Source organism: Cyphellophora attinorum, assembly GCF_001299255.1.
Source record: "Cyphellophora attinorum strain CBS 131958 chromosome Unknown Contig3, whole genome shotgun sequence".
NCBI lineage: Eukaryota > Fungi > Ascomycota > Eurotiomycetes > Chaetothyriales > Cyphellophoraceae > Cyphellophora > Cyphellophora attinorum.
Window position 1 is genome coordinate 269603 of NW_017253231.1, and position 16878 is coordinate 286480.

Genomic DNA, 16878 nt, shown 5'->3' on the forward strand with positions numbered 1-16878 from the left:
ATGCATCTGCCACCATCTCAGCAGACGACGACGTGCTCGAGCCCACCTTACAGAACCTCATCGACCAGAAAACACTACGATGGATCTTTGTCGGCGGCAAAGGAGGCGTTGGCAAGACCACCACCTCCTGCTCTCTCGCCATCCAAATGGCCAAACACCGTAAATCAGTCCTCCTCATCTCGACCGACCCAGCACACAACCTCAGTGATGCCTTCTCGCAAAAGTTCGGCAAAGACGCACGACTAGTCGAAGGCTTCACAAACCTCTCCGCCATGGAGATCGACCCAAACGGCAGCATCAACGACCTAATTGCGTCGGGCGGCGACGAAGCGCAGGACGCCATGGCGGGACTAGGCGGAGTAGGGAACATGATGCAAGACCTCGCCTTCAGCATACCGGGCGTGGACGAAGCCATGTCTTTCGCCGAAGTCCTCAAACAAGTCAAGAGTCTCAGTTACGAAGTCATCATCTTCGACACCGCACCCACGGGCCACACCCTCCGCTTTCTACAGTTTCCCAGCGTCCTCGAAAAAGCTCTCGCCAAAGTCCACCAACTCTCCCAACAATTCGGGCCCATGCTCCAGGGCTTCCTCGGTCGCAGCGGCGGCCTTCCCGGCGGCGCCAACTTCGACGAGCTCGTCCAGAAACTCGAAACTCTCCGCGAGACCATCTCCGAAGTCAACGGGCAATTCAAGAACCCCGAAATGACGACCTTCGTATGCGTCTGCATCGCGGAGTTCCTCAGTCTGTACGAGACAGAGCGTATGATCCAAGAGTTGTCGAACTACCAGATCGACACGCACTGCATCGTAGTCAACCAATTACTTTTCCCAAAGAAAGGACTCGATTGCGATCAGTGCAATGCCAGGAGGAAAATGCAGAAGAAATATCTAGATCAGATCGATGAGCTATACGACGAATTCCACGTGGTAAGGATGCCGCTGTTGACGGAGGAAGTAAGAGGACCGAAGAAGCTGGAGAGCTTTTCGGAGATGCTCATCACGCCATTCCAGCCGCCGTCAGAGGACTGACCTCCCAGTCGTGACGACTTGGTGGCGGGGAAAAACGAGTGGCACGACACCATGAGGCTATGACTTGAATGATGGAGTGGATATTCCTAGAAATAAAAACAGAATTATTCCTACTCTCAGAACTTGTGGGCAGACTTGCCACTGGGCTCGTCATGTCCAAGCTACAAGGTAGCCATGAAGCTATGACTACCTGGCATCTTCATCTGCAACCTACCGTATATTGCCTCTGGCCATCACAATCGCATTTTGCCAAGCGTATCGCTCGTAAGGTGGAAAAATGTGAAATGCACCTACCTGGCTCAAGAGCGGTTGAGTCTAAAACTCCACTTACCACTGGCATCGACTGCTGCTGGACTCTCAAGCATCATCGTCTGATCATACCGTGTAGCGAAAGCTCTAGCTTCACGATCATTGAGCCTGGTGGTTGGTCCAGGAAACAACCCCCATTCCCTGAGTCCATGACCTTCAAGTAGCGCCAGAAAGCATCCTCCTTGCAGTCCACCCACTGCCATTTTCCAAGTACTCCTCCCTCGTCACCGCATAATTGCGTAGAAACTCCCTGTGCTGACCCGCGAGCCTCACTCCACCCAGCCAGCTGCTGAGGATGGGGTTCTGCATTTTCCGCACGCGCACCTCCCACTCCGTCGTGACTCGCATTCGCAGATCATTCTGCAATCTCTCCACAAATCCCGGAATGTTGGCATTGCCGCCAACGGCCAGGATATTCGAGAGCATGGTCGCCTGTATGAGCGGCGGTAATGTCGCCATGGACTGCATGACCACGTCTGCGAGGCCAGGCTGCCCCGATCCGATATCTGAGGGGTTGAAGATGATTTCTGGGACAGTGAAGCGCTCGTTGCCAAGTGTCATGGCTACTTCGGAATCGGGTGCTAGGGAATTCGCCTTGCGTTTCCGTGCGGCAGAGGCTGATGGGTCGTGAGGTCGGTGGAAGCCACGGAGGAGACGTATGCCGTCCGGTAGTACGTAGTCGACTCTGATGTCTTCGCTGCCATCTGTGCCAGGTGTTGGTCGATGCTTGTTGCCTTTCCAGGTCTTCTCGAGATCGCCGTTGATGTCGCCGCTGACGAAGCATATATCTTCTTTGATGTCGTTCACAATCTTGGTGTCTTGGGAGAGGTCGAACTGACGGGTTGAGATGATTTCTTTCATCAAGTTAGTTAAGTGCCTGCCGCCGAAGTCGAGACGGCGTATGGCCCGCTGCACAGGTCGCCCATTTAGCACAGGTGTGACATGGGTATGGGAGTATCCACTGTCGATCACCAACAAGCACTCCATGGGCAACTCGGATATGCTGTCGGGGATTGTTCTGGCCGTTCCTTCGAAGAGTGGGTGTAGATCGTTGAACGCGTTCAAGGATTGAGAATTCACCCTCGTGTACCCGCCGAAGCCAAATCCCTCCATGACGATCTCATCTGTGTTCTTCTGCAAAGCAGGCAGCATATTCGGACACTCCCCAAGCACCAACGTCGTGCTTTCTACATCCTTGATCTGGACCTCTGATGGTGCTTTTGCGCTGAAAAATGACTGCTCCCACACTGCTTTCTCGGCCTCCCAACTCACGATGTGGCCGTTCTCGACGGGCCGCCGGAAGATAGCTTCGCTCCATTGTGTGATATTCTCATCTGCTTGGGCTGCAATGTATGTCTTCCGGTCTCGACTTCTCACGATTGCGTTTGGAACCAGTCGACATCGGGCGATGGTCGCTTCATCGTTCTCTTCGGATTGCGGCGCAAAGCCGGCTTTGATGTTGTACCCACCGTTGTCGATAATGAAAGTAGACTCAGGTAGTCGTGCCGGCGCATTGCTCCCTCTACTCTTGCGAGACATGCTCTAGGAAATCGGCAGTCTCACGGACACATGGCAGCGGGACTTCTGATGCAAAGGATGCCAGACAGCCGGTGTATACTAGTCGGTACCGCAGTTTAACTTGGTCCGAACGCCGACAATGATCAGTGAATGACGTTCCCAGACAATTGAGGTTTCCCTTCAAGTTCCAGTCGCTCTTGCAATTGAACGTTGACCTCGAAGTTCAGGATGGCGGGATTTACAGCCTTAACCCCGCCCGCGGCACTGGCATCATTTCAACTCGAAATTGGCTTGCATCTACCTACACCGTGATGAGCCGCCTTGCGGGCTCAGAGTCTGCAGTATGAACAGCAATCTCAGGACGTCTATGGGTCTTGATCAAGGCTGTCTCTCTCCGAAGATTCTCATGCTATGCCCCGTAGCACGAGCATCGACGGCCTTGGCACACGGACGTACGAGGGTGAAAGGCGTCCCCCCGTCCAAGGTAGGTGAGTTGGACTGGGCGAGCTTGCGAGCGGTGTGATAAGCAGCACATGTCCTGCTTCAGGCCGAGTTCCGCGGACAACTTGGCAGATATAGCATGTTAAATTAAGTATACAAGTCCGCGACGACGACCTTCCTGCTCATTATCACCAAAGATTAATTCGCGTGTGCTACAACGACAAACTTAGCAATCCAGTCAGACAAACCCCATCCACTCGCCTAATATGACAGAATCTACCCTCACCACAACCCACGGCACCCTCTCGATCAACACCTACGGGACGCCAGGCAAACCCGATGTCCTCCTCCTCCACGGCATGTCCACCAGCCAGAAAGGCTTCCGTCCCATCGTCGAGAACGCTGACCTCCTCTCCAACTACCGCATCACAACCTTCGACTTCCCCGGCCACGGCTCATCCACTAACGCACCTGACCCACCCACCACATACACCTTCCCCAGCTTCGCCTCCGCCGCCATCGCAGTCCTCCAGCACCTAAACATCACCAAAGTCGCCATCTATGGGCACAGCATGGGCGGGCACGTCGCTATTGAGCTCGTCCACCGTCTTACCTCGGCCAACCCTGAGCTGGACATCAAGGTGTCCGGGTACATGATCACCGGCACGGGTCCATGTAAGGGCAGGGAGCAGTTCCAGGAGAGCTATGCCACAGATTCCCCGGCGACGCTGCGCCGGCAGGTTTTGCCGCCTGATGAGTCGTTGCAGCAGTTTGTGAAGGATGTCTACTCCGCCGAGCATCAGGAGTGCTGGATGCTTGAGGATTCGCGGCGGTCGGATGAGACGGCTAAGAAACATGTCTTCGGGGCGGCGACGAGTGAAGAAGCGTTGGATGAGAGGAAGTTCATTGAGGGATGAACGGTTCCCTTGGCTGTGGTCAATGGGGCGAACGACTTGTTTGTGAGGCTGGACAACTTCCGGAAGTTGAAGTATGGTAGTCTGTGGAGGGCAGAACCGGTCGTGATTGATGGTGCTGGACACTCGCCATTTTGGGAACAGAGGGAGAAGTTCGCGGAGGTGTTTGGGCAGTTTCTGGGTGATGTGACTATGTCGGATTGATCTGTACAACGCCGTGCGCAGGCAGTCTGTTCGGGCATGCATTGAGTGTTAATCGGTCGGTGAGTCTCCTGCTCAAGGAGGGCGCCGAAGGTCTGAAACTATCTCACTTGTCAAGGCAATGATGCTGAGATCGCCAGCACTCGAGTGTCGCTCAGTAGGAAAGATCTTTGGTGGAACTCCTGGCTGGGAAGGGCGTAGGGAGAAGTCGACACCAGTACGCCGTGGTCAGTCCACTTGGGAAAGCGCCCGTTGCTTGGCCGAACAGCTTGATGACGGACGATGAGCCGTCGAGGTGGTGGTAAGAATGTTGATATGGATATCCATCTCCCATTCCTGTCCTCAACCTAGCTCCTTCTTCTCGTCATTCACTTTCTCAGACCAATCACTCGGACTCACCTCTAGAGCAGCTTCAGTCGACGAGCTCTGCGCCGACTCCGGTCTCTCCCGGTTTGTATCTCCATTCCGTTGTGGGGGAGTGCTGCCATCGTTCGCGGGAAGCTGCTTCTGCAGACTAGCTTCGAGCTTTCTGAACAGCCGGTCCAATAGCCATTCAGGCTCACTCTTCTCGTTCATCAAAGGACTGCGTTGACCGACCCATGACCACTGGAATGATTCAGGATCTGGTAGCGGTCCGTCATCGTCCAGTGATGCCATATGCCGTTGACTTTTCGGACTTGTTGGGCTGTCCGGCCCAGATGCGTGACCCTTTCCTGAATGCGAGCCTGGTGCATCGTCTGCGGCGTTGGGCTGTCTATGATACTTGCTGTCTCCCTCGTCTTGGCCTAGGAGCGCGATGTAGTATACCCATTCATCATAAGTATACTGCTTGGGCTCTGCGGCGTTCGAGTCGGCGTACACCTTCCGAATCTCCTCTAGCAGCTGGCGCCGTAGATGATGCTCGTCCTCAGCGACTTTGTTGCCATGCTGCTTAGCATCTTCCTCCTCATTCCCTTCTTCTTCTGCGTAGTCTGCGGCCAGGCGTTCGTTCGGGTCCATGGTATCTCTGCTCTTTTGTTTGTCCTGCTTGTGTCGCTTTCGGAGTTGCTTGAGCCCAAGTATCCTACCAGGCGGCTGTGCGACATTCTCACCAGCCTCGGTGTCCTCATCACGGCCTTGTCGTGCTGATATGCGTTGAGTGTGCCTCTCCCTTGCAACGCGTTTGCCAAAAATGGCCTTGAGTGCTCCGTACTTCAGACGGTCGAGGATCGTAGATTCACTGCTCGGGAGGACTGTGACCTCACCAACCCAGATCGTCACGTCCTTGACCCATTTGACGACTGTGTCGCCCATGTTAGAGATCAGAATCGTCAACGTCGGAATGGCCAAAAGAGTCCAGAAGACGAAGAATGCTTTGCCTGCGTGGCTCATGGGCTCGTAGTCTCCGTAGCCGATGGTCAACAGAGTGGTATACGAGAAGTATATGCATGCGAAGTAACTCCAGTTCTGCGTGTACTCGGCTTTGTAGAAGACTAACGCTCCAATGAACCAGAGAAATGCGAAAGCGAAGACAGAGATGCAAAGGCTGAAATATCGCCGTCGAGCTGATGCCACGTACTGGATTCGACGCATTGCTTCGAATTCGTAGTGTCGTCTAGTCTTTTCCGTCATTTTCTCCGTGCCGGGCTGCAGAACCAGAGCTTTCCTAATGGTGTCGTTCAGCTTGTGGATGTGGAGGAAATTGAGTGGGCGCTTCGGGGCTTTATCCTGCCGCTCGATGGCTCTGGCCACGCGGTGAACGAGTCTTTGCCGGGCTTTCTCGGTCATCCGAGCCTCGATCTTCTCTTTACCGCGGTCCAGCACTAGAGATCGAATCGAGCCGACGAGTAGACCAAGGATCACAACTCCGCCGAGCGCGAAGAAGAACAGAAGAGACCGTCCTGTATGCGTCTTGGGCACGAACGTGCCCCCAACTCCAATGGTCAACGACGTGAAGTCGGCCCAGTAGACAGCATCCAGGTAGTGCCAACCTTCTATATGAGAGTATCCGAGGGCCCATAGGTGTTGCCATACCAGGAAAGAGATAGTCTGGAGCATGAGCGTCCGCTGAGCAACGGTGAGCTTGAACTCCTTGCTGTAGTGGCCGGTGTACGCCCCATAGACCGTTGCACACATCAAGTACGAGATGATCTGGTAGAGTCCCGCGGCAAAAATGGCGTAGTAGTATGCACCACTCAATCCCTTGTTCTCGCCATTAGGCAGGTCGAAGATGCTGGTGTTCGCCACAGAGATGAGTGCAATCAGCAGTACAGAGGCAACCCAGAATCCGATGATAGTGATAGGTTGCGCAATGGCGAACGGCACGCGTCGAGCCATGTTCAGCAGTAGCGATAGATTAGCGATGAGCGCACATGCCAGTGATACCGCATTGATCGCGATGAGCCATCTTGGGTCTTTGACGTCTATGCCATGGTCGGCACTGCCCCCAGGAGGGACGTAGACCCTCCAGTTCTCGACCAGCGCGCAGATACTGAACGCGTTGGCCATAGGTCCAAATGTACCTGCCGCCAGAGGACATGCTGTCGATGCGTACCACCATCTTGTCGGTATGAGATAGTTCTGTTCCTCGTCCTCGTCGGGGTCTGTGTCATCCTCGTCCTCCCTCTCGTCGTGGTATTCCTCTTTGACACGCTCATCTGCATTCCCGATGGGTCCGTCAAGCCCAGGATCGTTCATGGTGGGGTATCGCGGTGATCCTTCGAGCACTTGAGTGCCAGTGTCATTGCATGATGGACAATTGAGTTACAGCCAGTACGCTGACCTCAAGGACCCACGGTATTTCTAGCAGTGGAAGCCAGGGGAGGAAGTCCTTCTGCGCAGTCAATCACTGATCAAATTACTGGGCAGTGGCTGAAAGTGAAATCGAAAACAGGGCATGGCGAACGTGGGACTTTGAGTTGCGACAACTGGGCTAAGATGCGAACACCGACGTCAAGCTCTTGCCGCCACTCTGGGGGAGAAAAGCTTAGCCATCGTGACTTGCGTGACTAAGCTGCCCAAAATCTTGAGCTTACAGCGACAGGTCTAGTGCCGAAGCAACACCAAAAGTACATCTCTTGAAATTTGGCTAAACTTGAAATACCGACCAGCACAATGGTAGGTACTGTCCTCCACACATGTAGGATCCTTTATCACTGCCTACCGCCTCAATGCTCAGCAGTTCCAGTCACGAGGGCTCAGGCGTTCCTGACCTTCGCGGACAGCCTTGACCTATTAGCTGAAGGGAAATTCGGTCGACCTAGACGATTATATTCCTCTGAGGAAATCACAGTACCCGGGTATATATCAAACTCGAGGTCATGCAACCTCGTTCCTGTGCTAAGGCAAACCTTCCCTTGCACCTAGTACATGGGTAAACCTTCAAGATCGCTAAAACGCTGATGAAACAGATAGTATTCCTGGGCTGCTGTTACAACGAAATGCCGTGGCTCAAAACCGTCTAGTTGCAGTCGTGGTCGTGGTGGTCGGCCCCTCCACCGTGGTTGTTTCCGGATTTTGATGATGTGGGTTGTCGCCCCCAATGGTCATATGGCGGCTGGACGGCTGCTGAGCAGCGCCCGCATTACCACCGTAGGGCTCCGATCCGAGTCCCTGCTGATTGCTGTGCATGTAGCTGTCTAAGCCTTTGGTCGGACTTTGCAGCCCACTCCCGCTTCTGCGGCTTCTCGTTGGACTCAAAGCGCCATCGCCGGAGACAGGCCGTTCGGGCGCAACGGCATTGGGCTGCACAACAGGCCTCGCGAGGTCTTCGTCTGGGTTGAATGCACTGGCTTCGAGGTCATCGAAGTCTTGTCCCGGGTTGGCTGATTCATACTCGAGAGACCTAACGAACCAGTAGAAGCCGCTCGCGACAAGTGCGCCCAGCAGGGGACCTAACCAGTAGATCCAATGCACACCCGGAAAGTCTTTGTTGGCAACGCATGGACCAAAGGAGCGAGCAGGATTAAGACTGCCGCCGGTGTAGTACACTCCAGCTAGCTCGGCGATAAACAGCGAAAGCCCAATCCCAACTGGCGCCAGGAACGTGCCCTTGTGCTTCTCGACGGCAAGCATCAAAATTGTCAAGATAAGCTGTGCAGTCAAGAACATCTCGATGAACAGTCCTTGGGCACGCTTGTGCCACCGCTAATGGTTGTCGTCACAGCCAGTGGTCCGGGAAACAAGCCTTTGACCACGCCAGCGCTGGCCATCGACCCTAAGATTTGAGCGATGAACACCAGCCCACCTCGACCCCATGGGACTGCGCCCACGAGACAGAGTGCAAACGTGACGGCGGGATTGAACAAGCCACCCGAAATGCGATAGAATATCCATGCATTAACAGCCAGAGAGAACCCGAAAGCGAGTGATATGTACAGCAACTGTGAAGGGTTCGGGCCTTGAGGCAGCTGCGTTGACTCACTTCCGGATGTGGTCGCCGGAGTGTTTGCGACTTGTGTGCCAGCGAAGGCAAAGAAGAGGAACATGAAGGTGCCAACGAATTCGCCCGCCATTGCGACGAAATGGTTTCTAATCCGATTCGGTATCATTTTGAGAGGTGAATGTCCCGTTGTCGTTATTGTGCTTCCGGACATCTTCTCCACCCGGCCATTTGTGGCGGCAGCATCTTGCCCTGCTTGCTGCCTCCTACCAAGTAGACCTGGTAGGAGTCCCTTGCGACTAGACAGCCTGTCCATCTTGGGTTGTGTTTCACTGAGATCTTGCGTGGTACGAGGTAGATGAGTCGCAGGCAAAGGGCAAAGTGGCTTTGTGTCACAGATTAGATATGGAGTAAGAAAAGTCGAAGACCTCCTCGATTACGTAGGAGGTCGTTGGGAGACATTTTCTGCGCCCAGCATCAGAACGCGGGCTGAAAGGCGCTGGTCAAATGATGGGGCGCGGCACAGACACGCTTGACGCGACAAGGAGCATGAAACGAGACAGTGATCGCCGCCAATGTGCTGATGTGCCCCCAGAATTTGTATGGTCCTGAAGGCTGGAGACTTCATCGCCGATAATGTGGTTGATCGGTCCAAATGTGGACCTTAGCTGCAAGGCTCGTGCCTACGAGAGGACGGAATACGGCAGCTTAGGCCGCAATCAACCCATCAGAGATCGACCTTTACGCGCCATACGGTTTCGAAGATGCAGTAAAACATCTCTTTGCGCTTTGCACGGCATCTGATGTGATCTGTTGATCGGTTGTAGGCTGTTTGGCGAGTCTAGGCGATGTGCTTGTCCGTGGTGGATTTCTCCAGGCTAGGCGACTTGCGGTGTGAAGATCTGCTGAGCGGTACCCCTAACGGTAAGGGTACAAGCCACTAAGCTATTACTATCCGGCATTGGGGGCGCGACCCAAAAAGTTGATGACGCGTATCACACAGCCGAGCACCGTCAGGTCGGACTAGTGCTCATTGTGCTTCAGGTGATCCCAGCTGCATTGCCTCCACATACAAGAAGAGTACGAGTACGGGAGAAGACATGTAGCAGATGACTTCGAAATGACCAGTGCAAAAGATTTGGCGCTACTGGACGGCAGCAGATTGAGTTCATTCTGGCATCGGTGGCTACTTCCGCTACCAAGAACTCCGACTGCCGCACCTGAAGTCAGTGAGGTGGCGTGAGTGGTCTGGCTTTCGAGCCGTTGCGCATTTCGTCGAGGTCGGACTGCAAAGGCCGGTGCAGAACATGGTTTGCATAGTCACTCGCTGATGCGCACACCATATATTAAAGACGTGACTCTCCACTCTATAATGAGTGTAGGGTGCAGCTGCAGCTGCCGCAACAGTCGTTGAGTCACGTGAGATTCAGTTGGAAGCGGCCTAGCGTTGTCGAGTAGCCCCTCCCTCTTGCGAATTGGGCGACTGATACATTTCAGGGTTGACTCGAACCTGAAAAGTGAAGCCTAGAGCGAACTGCGAACCTTCATAGACCGACGTTTCTGTTCGTCTCGCCTTCCGCGTCGTTGTCGTGGCTGAGACGCGACTTCCACACTTCGACGTCTTGCTGATGGCTCGCACCAACCTTTTGGCAAGCCGGCATTAATTCAAGACACCCCTGTCGCCGCGCATTATATCATTGCCTCATCATCATGAGGCCCCTACGATTCACATTATTATTGACCTTCTTCGTCGCACTACCCGTGTTTCTGACCTGCTGGTCATTACTCTCGGCTCATGAAGCTGCCGCCGACCGGTTGCGCGTTGGCTACACTCAGAGCACGGGCCGCTTGAGGGCGTTGTTCTCTTTTTCGACCCCGTCGTCCTTGTTTCCACCTTCAGCCTTGATCAGCGTCACCAACGACAATTCGACCTTCTTCCTGGCCAGGCCTGCCGCGTTTGGGCCCGCCCTTCCGAATAAGGGGTTGAGTGGCGAGCTTTGGGTCGGCCGGGGATTCGGTGATGAGGCCGTGCTCGATGAAGAGGAGATCTACATCGCTGGGTGGGAGCTAGGGTGTTCAGATGTCCCAGGTTGGCGTGAGGATGAGAGAAAGAGACTGGATAGTATTGCAGCGAACACCAAGCCGGCGAAACGCTCGATAGACACGTCAGGACCCGATGGCGGCGCTTCGGAAACAGATGAGGCTGCTTCGACAGAGCCTTCCGACGACGGGACAGATGACTATCTGCATCGCCCTCTCCCGGACTCATCGCCTGCGAAGCCCGGGAAGAAAGGAGAACCTGCCAACGCGGGCACAACACGTTCGAAATCTCCAACGCATGCCGACATTGAGTCCTTACAGGAAAGTGCTGATATTGCTGGCAAGATCGTGCTGCTCGCACGAGGTGGCTGCGGTTTTCTCGAGAAAGTGAAATGGGTTCAGCGCCGTGGAGGTGTGGCCTTGATTGTTGGCGATCGTGAAAAGGGCGCGTCTCTGACGATTATGTATGCCAAGGGTGATACATCGAACGTTACGATACCGTCCATCTTTACGTCCTGGAACGCTGCGCACCTGCTCTCCAGCATGGTACCGTCGAAAAGAGAGGGCGAAGACCCCTCGAACGAGATGCCAGGCAAGCCTGGTGACAGTGGAAGACCGATCTTCACTTCCACTACAAGCGCTACCCAGAGCACTCGCACCGCCAGCGATGCAAATGGACATGACGAAAATCATGGCTGGATGCATGACACTCTGGCTGCCATAGGGCTGACTGAGAACTCATGGCATCAGGAAGATACAAGGAGACCACCAGGAAGCGGCAATATACAGTGGGTCTTGGCCGACAATTGGGACGAGCGGAAGCAGGGCCAAGAACAAGCTCTTGCCGACGGGAAGACTTTCACTCAAACTACCTCAAAGACGCACAAGACAGCCACATCGATCATGTCCAAGAAGACCAAGTCCACGAATGCCGCCACCGACGATTTTGTGATTGGAATCCAAGACTGGAGAGACACGCATGTTCTCGAGACGAAGCAGACCACAACAGAAGCCGGCAAGAATGCAGAGCATGACCAAAGCTCGGCAGAGACCTCGACCTCGGTCAAAGGACCGAAAGCAACGAATGGTGCTCTTCAGGGAGGCAGCATCACTCCTGGGAGTGGCGAGTATGACGACCATTCTGCAGAGCACGGAAGGATGACGTCTGGCGATGGGTCTCGTCAGAAGAGCAGTCACGTATCTCACAAAGATTCCACACACGTTAGACGAGGCCGACGATGGTTCTGGTGGTTGCGATCGAGGCATAATTGTGCGGAGTCAAAGAAGAACTCGGTCACCGACAAGTCAGCAGGGAGGCACGACATGGAGCAGTCGAGAAAGAAGCCGGACACAGATGGCTTGTGGGTCACTCTCACGCCTACAAGCGTCTCAGCAAGTCCTTTCTTCGACACATTGCTGGTACTGGTCATCAGTCCTCTTGTGACCCTGACCGTCGTGTACGCCTTGTTGATGCTTAGGTCGCGGATACGACGGCGCCGCTGGCGTGCGCCCAAGTCTTTAGTTGAGCGACTACCAGTCCGTACTTACCATACGTTGTCAACATCATCCTCGACAACTTCGTCTCAAGTGGCTAGTCCCATCACTAGCGCAGCGGCATCACCACTGCTCGTGCCTGCGACCAGCATCTCAAGCCGGCCCCGACCCAGATCGCAGACTGCCGGCTCTGTGTTGCCTGCTCAAGAATCGTCGAGATCGCTGTCGCGCAGTCCGCCGTCAGAAAAGCCAGGCAAGACTGCCAAGCGGAGGAAGTACAACGTCCGACAAGTGGAATGCGTCGTCTGTCTTGAGGACTACGTCGATGGAGAGTCTCGTGTCATGTCATTGCCATGTGGTCACGAGTTTCACGTTGACTGCATTACACCATGGTTGGTCAACCGCCGTCGAACCTGTCCGATCTGCAAAGGCGACGTTGTCCGTAGTTTGGCAAGAGCCAGCGCCGAGGAGGCTGAAGAACCGACACCTTCCAGTGACGAGATCCAGAACAGAGTCGCACAGACCGTCAACGATGAGCCTAGCTCTGCAATCCCCATTCCGGTCCGAGAAGAAGACCTCGAGGACGAAGATATCGAGCAAGGTCAGACTATCGATGATCCGTTGCTGCCTCAGCCTGTTGAACGTCAAGCGAACTGGCGGAACATCATTGCGACCAGCTTGAGTCGGCTCAGCGGTGAGACTGTCTGGCGGCAGACCCCTACCGATCGGAGTCGCTGAAGTACCGTTTGTCTATCCTATGTACAACCACTATGGTCTTCAAGCATAGCGAGGGGATCGAGCATTGAAGAACAGGTCGAGATGGCGAAAGAGATGTGGCTAGCGGACCTGCAGTCTAGGACGGTATTCTCTACTGTTTTGTTTCATAGCAGAATTTGATACCCCATTCCTGAGGAATGATCGCATCAACGCACTGCAATATGCGCACATTTGAGGTCGCATTGTGCAAGTGTATCGCACAGAACGACGCGAACATGCGTTGTCTTGCTGACAAGTCTCGTCCTTTCCAATCTTGTCAACGCTGCCAAGGTTAACGGGAAGGAACGGCTACCAGGATGCAGAATGCACAGGGCCACCATGGTACCCTATTAGCCATCTCGAGGTTTCGGTCAGAGCTTTGATTTGTCGATCACCTCATACTTGCAATCCTCTACAATACCAGGCAGTCAGGGATTCTTTGGCAGTCAGCTGGTCAGAGAATGCCTTGGGCTATCCGGGCAGTTGGCTTCAGGTTAAGCATCTAGTCCGGGCGTCGATTGGCGGTTTCATGAACAAGCACTCTGGCTCCCCCGCTCACATCACATCCCTGGGGACCGCACCGCATCGCTGCAATTGCCCAAGGGGTATATGTGAGCCAATGAACAAGAGCCACCATGCCCTGTCATGTTCGGAATCAGAAAGAACACTGCCCCTCTCGGCTTTTCGAAGAGGACACTCCATGTGTGAGATTTCCCCAACCTCGTTCGTCGAGCTCGTTTCTGAGATTTCTCTCAGAAACAGATGCAGTTTTTTCTCGAAATTCGTACACACAACCACCTACCTAGACCTCTTATATTGGGAACTATCCTAAAGTTTGTGCTCAAGCTTGGGCAGAGCTCTTCTGACATACACAATGGATAAACCTGGCGCAGAACTCATCTCTAGCGTCGCCTTCGGCATCATAGCGGCACTATTGGCTCTGGTCGGTATCTATCAAGGTGCAAGGCACTGGGCATGCTGTAGCCATCGACAACCAGGTAAGAGCACCTTGGTACGGTCTACGACAATGACTGACTCACTGCAGGGCAGGACAGCAACGGTACCGACAGCGAGACAGCCATTGCCATGCCAAATGACACTACCAGCAGGATGGAGCTCTCTCCGGCTTCTCCTGCACTAAATGGCAACACCTTTTGCACCACCACCGACACTGCTCACCCCCATACGGTGACTGATGATCACGTTGCTGTCGATAACGACCTCGCTTTGCATAGCGCCGCCGCGAACGAAGTCACTGCGGAGAATGCTAGCCGGCCACTGAGCTTGGTCATCGCTGTTGCTCGCTGCGCGGATGGTTCGCATGCCGACTCGAGCGATGCGAACACATAATAGCACCATCCAACATCTCTATGCGTGAAGAATGCTTTACGCCAGACTCAGGTGTGCTGCAAGCATCTGCGACCTTCGATCGAATACTGATAGTCCATAGACTTCGCCAAGACTCTGGAAGATCCGCAGGCGATTTCTGCATCGGGCAATCCGATAGCCGGACAGGGGCCAGCCAATGCCTGCAGTGGATCCTTACTAAGTATGCTGTAGATCGAACATAGGTACTGACGAGAACTGATGAACTGCCTTCCGCTCCAGTTCCTTTTAGATGTCCTGTGTTGACGTTCCTCATGGGTCTTGACACACTCGCTTTCAGTTGCCTGAAATCGCAGCCTTCTGCTGCATCTCCTGCAGCGTCGCGTTACCCATAAAGAAAGTTCTGTTATCCCCACTTAAGAGCTCGCCTGCAAATTGCAATCAATTGCGCATCCTTCTCCGCCGCCCTCCGCCCAGTGTAGTTCCTGAACACCTCTTCCCACCTCCGCTCACTCAGCAGTGGCATGTTCCTGTCTCTTGGCTCCTCGCTGTGCAGCGTTGCCACAAACTCCTCTGCGATGTCCGGGATGTAATTGAACACGGAGTCGCTCCTCCGCAATATCGCCCTCTTCGCATCCAGTTCCGTTACATTCATGTCCATGAAGATCTGCTGTACTCGTAAGAGCGACCGCGCGGAATACGCACACGACTGCTTCCCGGCACAGATGTCCATCATGATCGCGTGAACAAAATTTTCCCACAGGTAAACAAGTCGAGTTGAGATGTTGTCAGACTGCCGTGGCTGTGAAGCTTTGTCCAACAAGGAATCCATGTAGGTAAGATGAGCCCCATAGTCCAAGGCGCTCGTGTGATATATGTAAACGAGAGAAGATCCAAGAAGAAGAGCCAGGGACACAGCGGCTTCCAGGTACGAGCGGGCGGCATCATATGGGCGGTGTTCTGCTTCCCGCAATGATGCGAGCTTGACAAAGCTTCGCGACAACGAATCGTTGAAGTGAACCACGATCGGAGTTCGTTGCACGATCCAATTCACAGCCTCTTCTCTGCCTAGAAAAGGTTGCTGCGAAACTAATATGCTGTTGATGATCTGGACATGTCGAAAATCGATCTTCCGTCCGTATATGGTAGGATTGAACTCGTAGAGGACGTCGGCGTTCGCAACGGGAAGGCTGCAATCAACAACTCGTGCTATTAGTGGATCCATTGACCACCATTGCGCAGAAAGAGGACCAGGATCGTGCAGGACCTGGTCGAAGAGAGGGACTCTCCGCAGCGAGCTTGAGAGCCATCCGTCGCATGCTTGCAATGTACTGTGGAGCGCGTCGCCAATGTGGATACCTTTCTGGTAGAGGCCGATTAGGCTCCTCAGATGCTTGTCCGCTGATGCGAGGTTCCCAGTCGCACAATCCAGGGACATGATCAAGTTGATCAGTTTCGTGTGTTCTGCTAGAGAGGCACTCTGATGTAGCTGCTCGCGTAAGAGATTGATAGCTTTGCAGGTATGTCCTATGCTTCGGGCTCTGAAGTGCTTCCCATCGTGAGAAGCCCTGGACTGAATGTAGAAGCCAGCAGCTATCAGCGCGTGTAGCTCGGCACTGGAGGAGACACTTGCTGCAAAGTCGATGCCTGAATTAGCGTAGTCGGAGATATGCGTCCTTAACAGGCTGTGCAATTCTGACGGTCGAGACTGGAAGACGATGAACATGCCGGATGATGCGATGGCGGCTGTAGATAGAGGGCAGAGGTCGATCGCAGCTGCCGCAAACGGGTCGGAGTTTCCTTTGAACGTGCGCGGCGATGTGTGGAAGGAGCGAGCTGGAGAACCCCGGGGACTTGTGATTGACGCCTTTCCGCCTGTCCGTCGATGAATGCAACCATCACTCGACGAGTCTGTTGATCCTGTCTCATCGCCGACCTCGTTATCGGTGACTGCCCTGAGCCTGGTACCATCAGATCTGCGGCCCACCGCCTTCTTTTCAACGCCATCAAGTCGGAAAACAACCTCAGACCGTGGACGACTTGTTATGCGCCATTCTAGTCTCGCCGCCAGCGGCTTCTGCTTCAGCTTGTTATCGCGCTGTTTCTTGAGCCACTTCTTGTGAGAGTTGGATATGTGGACCATAAGGTCCCGAAATTGTGGACGTTCATCATCCGATTGCAGGCCATGATTGATGAACAGGAACGTCCGCGGTGGGATCATTGCTTCTACTGTCGTGTCGCGATGGCGTATTTAACATATGCCCTCTCACGGCCTGAGCCGTGCGAGTCGCGCACTTTCAACCCGTGTGCTGCTAAACATTATGTTTATTGTCTGTCTATCCATTGACGATGTTCTGCAATGAATGGTACCTGGAAAAAGGTATACCTATGCGAGGATTAGTCAGGTCACTGCAGCCTCCTATTGGAAAGCGAGCGTTAGCGAAGGCGGCTGGGGGCTTGTATTCTGGGCCATTCGCGAATCACAACC

General features: G+C 54.0%; 8 protein-coding genes across 8 annotated transcripts; 4 read left to right on the plus strand and 4 right to left on the minus strand.

The window, feature by feature from the left end:
* Window positions 1-146: 146 nt before the first annotated feature.
* On the plus strand, window positions 147-1031 carry AB675_8347 (ATPase get3; the record flags this gene model as incomplete). The annotated part of the gene is made up of 1 exon (XM_018148785.1): window positions 147-1031. One exon carries the CDS (start codon window positions 147-149, stop codon window positions 1029-1031), a length of 885 nt encoding a protein of 294 aa, XP_018004420.1.
* Window positions 1032-1496: 465 nt separating this feature from the next.
* AB675_8348 (Actin-like protein arp6) lies at window positions 1497-2879 on the minus strand (the record flags this gene model as incomplete). The annotated part of the gene is made up of 1 exon (XM_018148786.1): window positions 1497-2879. One exon carries the CDS (start codon window positions 2877-2879, stop codon window positions 1497-1499), a length of 1383 nt encoding a protein of 460 aa, XP_018004501.1.
* A 686-nt stretch (window positions 2880-3565) lies between these two features.
* Window positions 3566-4216, plus strand: AB675_8349 (uncharacterized protein; the record flags this gene model as incomplete). The annotated part of the gene is made up of 1 exon (XM_018148787.1): window positions 3566-4216. The coding sequence occupies one exon, from the start codon at window positions 3566-3568 to the stop codon at window positions 4214-4216; it is 651 nt and encodes a 216-aa protein (XP_018004262.1).
* A 540-nt stretch (window positions 4217-4756) lies between these two features.
* On the minus strand, window positions 4757-7090 carry AB675_8350 (Outward-rectifier potassium channel TOK1; the record flags this gene model as incomplete). Its single annotated transcript, XM_018148789.1, has 1 exon — window positions 4757-7090. One exon carries the CDS (start codon window positions 7088-7090, stop codon window positions 4757-4759), a length of 2334 nt encoding a protein of 777 aa, XP_018004631.1.
* Window positions 7091-7843: 753 nt separating this feature from the next.
* Window positions 7844-9090, minus strand: AB675_8351 (Aquaporin-1; the record flags this gene model as incomplete). The annotated part of the gene is made up of 2 exons (XM_018148790.1): window positions 7844-8539; window positions 8587-9090. 2 exons carry the CDS (start codon window positions 9088-9090, stop codon window positions 7844-7846), a joined length of 1200 nt encoding a protein of 399 aa, XP_018004690.1.
* Window positions 9091-10484: 1394 nt separating this feature from the next.
* AB675_8352 (uncharacterized protein) lies at window positions 10485-13046 on the plus strand (the record flags this gene model as incomplete). Its single annotated transcript, XM_018148791.1, has 1 exon — window positions 10485-13046. The coding sequence occupies one exon, from the start codon at window positions 10485-10487 to the stop codon at window positions 13044-13046; it is 2562 nt and encodes an 853-aa protein (XP_018004182.1).
* An 892-nt stretch (window positions 13047-13938) lies between these two features.
* Window positions 13939-14414, plus strand: AB675_8353 (uncharacterized protein; the record flags this gene model as incomplete). The annotated part of the gene is made up of 2 exons (XM_018148792.1): window positions 13939-14062; window positions 14110-14414. 2 exons carry the CDS (start codon window positions 13939-13941, stop codon window positions 14412-14414), a joined length of 429 nt encoding a protein of 142 aa, XP_018004699.1.
* Window positions 14415-14796: 382 nt separating this feature from the next.
* AB675_8354 (uncharacterized protein) lies at window positions 14797-16611 on the minus strand (the record flags this gene model as incomplete). The annotated part of the gene is made up of 1 exon (XM_018148793.1): window positions 14797-16611. One exon carries the CDS (start codon window positions 16609-16611, stop codon window positions 14797-14799), a length of 1815 nt encoding a protein of 604 aa, XP_018004326.1.
* Window positions 16612-16878: the final 267 nt, after the last annotated feature.